Genomic DNA, 8,657 nt, shown 5'->3' on the forward strand with positions numbered 1-8,657 from the left:
CCCGCCCGTGCGGCCGGTAGGCCCGGGCCGCGCGTTGCTGCTGCTGCCGGTGAACCAGGTGGGTCGTGCCAGTGGGGACGCCGCCTCAGGGAGTCACAGTCCGGGAGGACCGCGGTCCCCGGGCCTGTACTCCGGCTGCCAGTCGGACTCAAGCCCATCCTCCTGTCGGTACCCCTAGGGTCCCCCCAGCAGTACGTAACAGGCTGAAAGGACTGTAAAAGTAAGAATAATAATGGTGTGATTGCTGGGAGCTTAGACATGCCAGCGTGTTTTGGGTGTACGAACCCATTTAACACGCCCAGCTGTTTCAGGGAGTAATTACCGTTCTCTCTGTGTTTGCAAAGGAAGAGATGGAGGTTAGGTAACTTGCCAGGAGTGATACAGTAGAGGCAGAGCTGGGAGTGAAACCGAGCCGGATTCAGGGCCCCTGCTCTTCACAGGGAAGCTGGTCTGGGAGAGTCCCCCTCTAATGCTGGAAGAAAGCGAAAACCTAGGATGGGGAGAGACTTGGCAAGCTATGGACCTTGGTTAAGAATGGGATGGTAGAGTCTTTCTCAACCATGAGGACAGCAGAGCCCAGTACACGGGACCTCTTGTTCTTTTTTTTTTTTTTTTCTTGGAGGTGGAGTTGGAGTCTTACTCCGTTGCCCAGGTGGGACTGCAGTGGCACGATCATGGCCACCCCAGCGTCAACCTGCTGGACTCTGGTGATCCTTCTTCCGAGTAGCTGGAACTACAGGCACGCACTACCACGCCTGACTAATTCTTTTGATTTTATTGTAGAGAGGTCTCATCATGTTGCCCAGCCTGGTCTCGAACCCGCAGGCTCAAGCAGTCCTCTTGCCTTGGCCGCCCAAAGTGCTGGGATTACAGGCTCGAGCCACCGTGCCTGACCCAATCCCTCCTACATGTAACACCAGGCTCTCTGTAGCTGCCATGGGGTATGATCTTAGGTTAAAAAGATAAATTAGCTGGGCTCGGTGGCTCAGCCTGTAATCCCATGCCTTGGGAGGCTGAGGTGAGTGGATTGCCTGAGCCCGCGGGTTCGAGACCCTCCCGGGCAACTTGGCAAGACCTCATCTCTACAATAAATCAAAAATTAGCCAGGTGTGGTAGCGCGCACCTGTAGTTCCAGCTACTTGGAAGGCTGAGGCGGAAGGATCGCCAGAGCCCAGCAGGTTGAGGCTGCGGTGGCTGGGAGCGGCCACTGCACTCCAGACTATGTGACAGAGTGAGACTCCAACTTAAAAAAAAAAAAAAGAAAGATAAATTATGCACTGGTACAGTGTAATCAGCTGCCTTTTGATATGTGAATGGTGAGTTAAGATGTTAGAATTCCAGCCTGGGTAACTTGGTGAGAGCTTGTCTCTACAATAAATCAAAAATTAGCCAGGTGTGGTAGCGCGCACCTGTAGTTCCAGCTACTTGGAAGGCTGAGGCGGAAGGATCGCCAGAGCCCAGCAGGTTGAGGCTGCGGTGGCTGGGAGCGGCCACTGCACTCCAGACTATGTGACAGAGTGAGACTCCAACTTAAAAAAAAAAAAAAGAAAGATAAATTATGCACTGGTACAGTGTAATCAGCTGCCTTTTGATATGTGAATGGTGAGTTAAGATGTTAGAATTCCAGCCTGGGTAACTTGGTGAGAGCTTGTCTCTACAATAAATCAAAAATTAGCCAGGTGTGGTAGCGCGCACCTGTAGTTCCAGCTACTTGGAAGGCTGAGGCGGAAGGATCGCCAGAGCCCAGCAGGTTGAGGCTGCGGTGGCTGGGAGCGGCCACTGCACTCCAGACTATGTGACAGAGTGAGACTCCAACTTAAAAAAAAAAAAAAGAAAGATAAATTATGCACTGGTACAGTGTAATCAGCTGCCTTTTGATATGTGAATGGTGAGTTAAGATGTTAGAATTCCAGCCTGGGTAACTTGGTGAGAGCTTGTCTCTACAATAAATCAAAAATTAGCCAGGTGTGGTAGCGCGCACCTGTAGTTCCAGCTACTTGGAAGGCTGAGGCGGAAGGATCGCCAGAGCCCAGCAGGTTGAGGCTGCGGTGGCTGGGAGCGGCCACTGCACTCCAGACTATGTGACAGAGTGAGACTCCAACTTAAAAAAAAAAAAAAGAAAGATAAATTATGCACTGGTACAGTGTAATCAGCTGCCTTTTGATATGTGAATGGTGAGTTAAGATGTTAGAATTCCAGCCTGGGTAACTTGGTGAGAGCTTGTCTCTACAATAAATCAAAAATTAGCCAGGTGTGGTAGCGCGCACCTGTAGTTCCAGCTACTTGGAAGGCTGAGGCGGAAGGATCGCCAGAGCCCAGCAGGTTGAGGCTGCGGTGGCTGGGAGCGGCCACTGCACTCCAGACTATGTGACAGAGTGAGACTCCAACTTAAAAAAAAAAAAAAGAAAGATAAATTATGCACTGGTACAGTGTAATCAGCTGCCTTTTGATATGTGAATGGTGAGTTAAGATGTTAGAATTCCAGCCTGGGTAACTTGGTGAGAGCTTGTCTCTACAATAAATAAAATTTTAAAAAATTAGCCTGGCATGGTAGCATATGGTTTTAGTTCTGGCTACGCGAAAGGCTGAGGCGGAAGGCTGAGGCGGAAGGCTGAGGCGGAAGGATTGCCAGAACCCAGCAGGTCGACGCTGGGGTGACTGTGAGTGTGTGTACCACTGCACTCCAGCCTGGGTGATGGAGTGAGACTCCAATTCAAAAAAAAAAAAAGATGTTAGAATTTTTCAGTCTTTAGCAACAGGGTCTATAATGTTATTTCTTTTTTTTTTCCCTGCTAGGGTTTTACTTTTAGTGGGATCTGTCGTGTGACTTGCCTCTATGGCCAGGTGCAGGTGTTTGGTTTTACCATCAGCCAAGGCCAGCCTGCCCTAGATGTCTTCTCTGTCTATACCCACACCCATCTGTCTATCAATGCACTTCATTACTCCATGCCTGAGAAGAGCAAGAAGGAAATCAAAAGGGAAGCCCGGACTTTGCTCAAATCTCATCTTAACCTGGGTAATGAAAATAACTGGGTAATTTACTGAGAACCTTCTATAATAAGGCTAATGATTTTTAGATGCTTACTGTGGCCTATACATTGTGCCAAGAACTTTACTGTATCTGTTTAAATCCTCACAAGAGTCCTGAGAGTGAAAGTACTGTTTTCAACATTTTACAGATGAAAAAATTGTCCAAGGCCACAAAGTTAGTATGTAGCAAATCTGGATTGAATTCTCCACTTAGTTGTGTTCTTATTATGCAATATAGCCCCCTGAAAAGGGCTCTCAAACATAATTCCTCCTTGGAATAAGTTTACAATTTGGCCAAGGAGGGGGCAGTTCTAAAGGGCATGGGGCTTCATGGAGTTACTGTTCCTAAGGTGATCTGTTTTTCTCTTTGCAGAGGACAGGTGCTGGTCCATGCACAATTTTTCTCCTCTGTGTTCCATTGTGTTGCTAGAACATCTGAAAACCTCTACTGTCAGCTTCATAACCAGCTATCCAGGTTCATCCTACATTTTTGTGCAAGAGGTAGGACCAGTTTTCATTCTGAGTTTTGCTAACTACTTGTACCAAGACAGTCATATCAAATGACTGCAGAATGCTCTCTTGGAAGATCAGGCTATCTGTTCTATAGTGCTGTATTCCCTACAGAATGTAGCATGTGTGCAGTACACAGAAATAGTATAGAAAGGTGTGTCATGAAAAGTGTCTCCTCCTCAGTGTCATTTCACATTGTAAGTAGTTTGTTGTTGTTTTTTTTTTGAGTCAGAGTCTCTGTCACTCTGTCTCCCAGGCTGGAGTGCAGTGGTACGTTCATGGCTACTGCAGCCTTGACCTGCAGGGTTCAGGCAATCCTTCCATCTCAGCCTTCCAGGTAGCTGGGACTAGGGGTATGCGTCACCACACCCAGCTAATTTTTTTATTTTTGTAGAGTTGAGGTTTCGCCAGGTTGCCCAGGCTGTTCTTGAACCACTGGGCTCAGGCAATCCTCTCTCCTCCGCCTCCCAAAGTGCTTGGATTATAGGCATGAGCCACCATGCTTGGTGTCCTTTTGGGTTTTTAATGGTTGTCTTTATATCTCAATTTATTAACTTTAGATAGCATAAATTTTCTCTAAACTATGAATGGTTTACATGTACTTATGCTTTCTTCCATCTATTTCTTTCCTCACTGCTAAATTTTTGCTGGCCATATTCATTTCCTAAAGCCAATTTCTATTACTATAATTATTTCCCATGAGCCAGTAGGATTAGTAGACAGACTGGATAAATGAGGTGTGAGAAAGAATCAAGGGACACACCAGAGTTTTTGGCCTGACCACTTAGGTGTGTGGAATTGCTATTAACTGAGATCGGGGCACAACAGAAGGCATGAGTTTAGATGTGTTAACCTTGAGATGCCTGATACATATCCAGTTGGAGATGTCAAGAGGGCTTTGAATATGTGAGCTGAGTTTAGAGAAGATGTTGGAGGTGTAAATAAGGGAGCCTTGGCCGGGCACGATGATTCAAACCTGTAATCCCAGCTCTTTGGGAGGCCAAGGTGAGAGGACTGCCTGAGCCCACAGGTTTGAGACCAGCCCGGGCAACTTGGTGAGACCTCGCCTCTACAATAAATCAAATAATTAGCTGGGTGTGGTAACGCACGTCTATAGTTCCAGCTGCTTGGAAGGGTGAGGAGGAAGGATCGTCAGAGCCCAGCAGGTTGACACTGGGGTGGCTATGAGCATGCTACTGCACAAGACAACGAGCTGGGATAGTAACACTGAAGGAGTTGGCTTAATTTTTTTTTTTTTTGAGTCAGAGTCTCACTAGGTCGCCCAGGCTGGAGTGCAGTGACACGCTCATGGCCCCTGCAGCCTTGACCTGCTAGGCTCAGGCGATTCTTCTGCCCTGGCCTTCCAAGTAGCTGGAACTACAGGGATGCGCCACCATATCCAGCTAATTTTTCGATTTATTGTAGAGACGAGGACTCGCCATGGTGCTCAGGCTGGTCTCGAATCCCTGAGCTCAGGCAGTCCTCTTGCCTCCACCTCCCAAAGTGCTAGAATTACAGGCGTGAGCCACTGCACCCAGTGTAGGCGTTGGTATAGATAGAAACATGACAGTTCTGGGTCTGGGCCCTAGGGCACTTCAAGGGGAGCCTGAGAAAGAGTGGTCACTGATGTCAGAGGACAACCGGGTTTGTGATGTTCAGGCGTCAGGAAGTCTTTAAAGGAGACTTATCTGTGGCAAATGCTGATGGTTGGGTGAGGCCTGAGAAAAGAACACTGGATACAGCAGCTGGGTGTGGACGAAAGTGGTTTCAGCAGATTGCTTGGGGGGACTAGCTTGATTGGAATGGGGTCGAGAGCCTGGGAAGAGAGGGACTGAAGGGTTTAGTAGTAAAGGATTTTGCTTTGGTAGAGTTTAGCTGTAAAGAGAAGGGAAGAAATGAAGCAATAGTTGGAGGGTTAAGTATGCTCGAGAGTTTTGTATGTTAAGAAGGATGAACACAGCAGGTGGGAATGAGCCGCAAGAGAGGGAGAGCTGAGGACGCAGTAGAGACGAGAGGGTTGCTGGCACTGTATCACGGAGTCAACCACGAGGGGTGGGGTTGATTCTGGTGTCATGTGGAGCACAGACAGGTCATCCATAGTAGCTGGAGGAAATGCCCAGGAGAAGGCCAGAGGCACCTATGAGTTGTCTGATTATTTCCTTCTACACTGGGAAATTGGAATTACTGCCTGGGGAGCAGATAGATAGTAGGTGGGAATTGGGAGTTTGAAGTGAAATGAGACATACAAAGTGAGGACAGGGCTAATGGACTGTTGTGATTACATTTTATTCCAGTGCAGAATCCAGTAACTTGATCAGGCTACAGATGAAGAAATGGAATTGCATGTTACCAGGCCCTTGCTACTGAAGTGAATGTTCCAGATGCCACAGATCTGCCACATTCTAATTCATTTTTAGCTTTGTTTGTTTTTCTGGGACTTAACCACCATTGTTGTTTGTATTCCTTATTTATTTATTCATTTATTTATTGTTTTTTCTGAGTTGGAGTTTCACTCTGTCACCTAGGCTGGAGGGCAGTGGCACGCTCATGGTCACTGCAGCCTCAACCTGCTGTGCTCAGGTGATCTTTCTGCCTCAGCCTTCCAAGAAGCTGGAACTACAGGCACGCACCACCATGCCTGGCTAATTTTTTTGATTTATTGAAGAGATGAGTTCTCAACAAGTTGCCCAGGCTGGTTTTGAACCCGTGGACTCAGGTAGTTCTCTCACCTCAACCTCCCAAAGTGTTGGGATTATAGGTGTGAGCCAACGCTCCTGGCTTGCATTCCTTTTGGTTTTTTTTTGTTTGTTTGTTTTTTTAGCTGGAGTCTCACTCTGTCGCCCAGACTGGAGTGCAGTGGCCGCTCCCGGCCACCGCAGCCTCAACCCGCTGGCCTTTGGCGATCCTTCCAGCTCAGCCTTCCGAGTAGCTGGAACTACAGGCGCGCGCTACCACGCCTGTCTAGTTTTTGATTTGTTGTAGAGATGAGGTCTCATCAAGTTGCCCAGGCGGGTCACAAACCTGTGGGCTCAGGCAATCCACTCACCTCGGCCTCCCAAAGGTGCAGGATTACAGGCTGAGCCACCGAGCCCGGCTTGTATTCCTTTTTTAAAAAAATTTTTATTTTTAGTTGAAGTCTCACTTTGTCACCTAGGCTGGAGTGCAGTGGCACACTCATGACCACCACAGCCTCAACCTGTTGGGCTCAGGCAATCCTTCCGCCTCAGCCTTCCAAGTAGCTGGAACCACAGGCACGTACCACCACGCTTGGCTAACTTTTTTATTTATTGTTGAGACGATGTCTCACCAAGTTGCCCAGGCTGGTCCTGAACCCCTGAGCTCAGGCAATCCTCTTGCCACAGCCTTCCAAAGTGCTGGGATTACAGGCGTGAGCCACCACACCCAGCAAGATGTTCTTATTTTGTCCTCAGTGATGGATAATTACAGAACGTGTAGAATTGTAGGTTCAAAAGGATTTCTCCTCAAAACTTGGAAGGCCTGGCCCATTGTTTTCTAGAATCCAGTGTTGCTGATAGGAAGCCTCATACCGGGTTGCTCCTCATTTCTTTTATGGTATCTTTGTCCTCAGTGTTGATGAATTGCAGCAGCATATGCTCATGGGGGGTCACTTCTTCCATTCATCTGCACAGTGGGCTTCTTCTAGTGGAGCCTTGCCCACTTCTGCTAGGGTGTGCTCTTCATTCCTCGGGTTGCTTTCCTCATGGTTTCTTGGAACTTGTTAGAACGCCCTTGGACTTCACAGTCCTGTCTTCTACATCCTTACAACTTTGTTTGCTTATATTCTTTTTTTTTGTTGTTGGAGTCTCACTCTGTCACTCAGACTGGAGTGCAGTGGCCGCTCCCGGCCACCGCAGCCTCGACCTGCTGGGCTCCGGGATCCTTCCGCCTCAGACTTCCAAGTAGCTGGAACTACAGGCGCGCACCACCACGCCCGGCTAATTTTTGATTTGTTGTAGAGATGAGGTCTCGTCAAGTTGCCCAGGTGGGTCTTGAACCCGAGGGCTCAGGCAATCCACTCGGCCTCCCAAAGTGCTGGGATTACAGGCTGAGCCACTGAGGTTGGCCTGTTGGCACATATTCTCATCTTTGTCTTTCTGCTTTATGCTTTTGGAGGTTACCTGGGCTTTAATCCAGCCCACCAACCTGGTCTACAGCTATGGGCTTTCTATCGAATTTTTCCTCTGGCAGTCATGCATTTGCTTTTTCTCTGCAGTCTTCTGCAGAAGTAATGACAGCTTGGGAGGAAGCATTAAGCTATGAAAACAGACACAGACAACTGCAAGAATAGAGTTGGCAAGTCGTGCTGGTGGGTTGGATTTTGGGATGAGAGAAAGGGAAGGATCATATTTATCTTTTGTAGCTCACAACTGCATGAGGCTTGTTTGATTTCAAACTGAAGAAAAAATGCATTTTTTTTCACCTTTTTCTTAAAGTTTAAGTTGTTAATTTCAGAGTCCAGCTTTGCAGATTACTCCTGAATATTTAGTCTTGAAGTCTATTGGCATCAGAAAAGAGAAAAAAAAGAAAGGCATTCAGTTAAGTGAGAGTACCCTTTCAGCACTGGAGGAGTTAGTCACTGTTTCTTGTGGTGAGTAATGCACATTGATAAATTTGAGTGTTTATCTACCAAAACCTCAGAGAATTATGATTCATAGAGTCCTAACGATGATGGCTCATTTTCGGGATGAATGTTTGTCTTTCCTCCAGAAGAAGTCGATGGCTGCCCTGTCATTCTGGTTTGTGGCTGTCAGGATGTTGGAAAGTCAACGTTTAATAGATATCTGATTAATCAGTTGTTAAATAGGTAAGAGTGCTTTTGTTATGGCTTTGAAATATTGCTAGGTTTTGGGCATGAATTGGTATTCTTCACTTAAGAAACTTGGTGGGAATGACCCTGGCTTCTAGGTGGAGATTCCAAACAGCTCTGCACAGAGCTGCTCAGCTGAGTGGTGTCATCCTCTCTTGGCCTCGGTATTGGAGTGTACTGACGGTGCTTAGGCTGGGCTGACTTTGGCTTGTCTCGGGCTAACTTGCAAGAGAAAACACTTAGTATCAGAGTCTGTGTTTATAAGTTATGTTTTTTTTTTTTTTTGATT

The 8,657-nt window shown here is 47.3% G+C and overlaps 1 protein-coding gene across 1 annotated transcript in view; it reads left to right on the forward strand.

Annotated features, from left to right (window-relative positions):
* Window positions 1-4: 4 nt before the first annotated feature.
* NOL9 (nucleolar protein 9) overlaps window positions 5-8,657 on the forward strand; it is a gene marked incomplete at its 5' end in the record, with an annotated part of 21,893 nt that continues 13,240 nt past the window's right edge. The window contains 5 exons of the mRNA XM_021708246.1: window positions 5-58; window positions 2,797-3,016; window positions 3,404-3,531; window positions 8,014-8,149; window positions 8,269-8,365. Coding sequence (XP_021563921.1) covers window positions 5-58; window positions 2,797-3,016; window positions 3,404-3,531; window positions 8,014-8,149; window positions 8,269-8,365 — 635 coding nt within the window. The remainder of the gene's footprint in view (window positions 59-2,796; window positions 3,017-3,403; window positions 3,532-8,013; window positions 8,150-8,268; window positions 8,366-8,657) is intronic.

Source organism: Carlito syrichta, unplaced genomic scaffold, assembly GCF_000164805.1.
Source record: "Carlito syrichta isolate Samal-C Ts95f unplaced genomic scaffold, Tarsius_syrichta-2.0.1 Scaffold135623, whole genome shotgun sequence".
Taxonomy (NCBI): domain Eukaryota; kingdom Metazoa; phylum Chordata; class Mammalia; order Primates; family Tarsiidae; genus Carlito; species Carlito syrichta.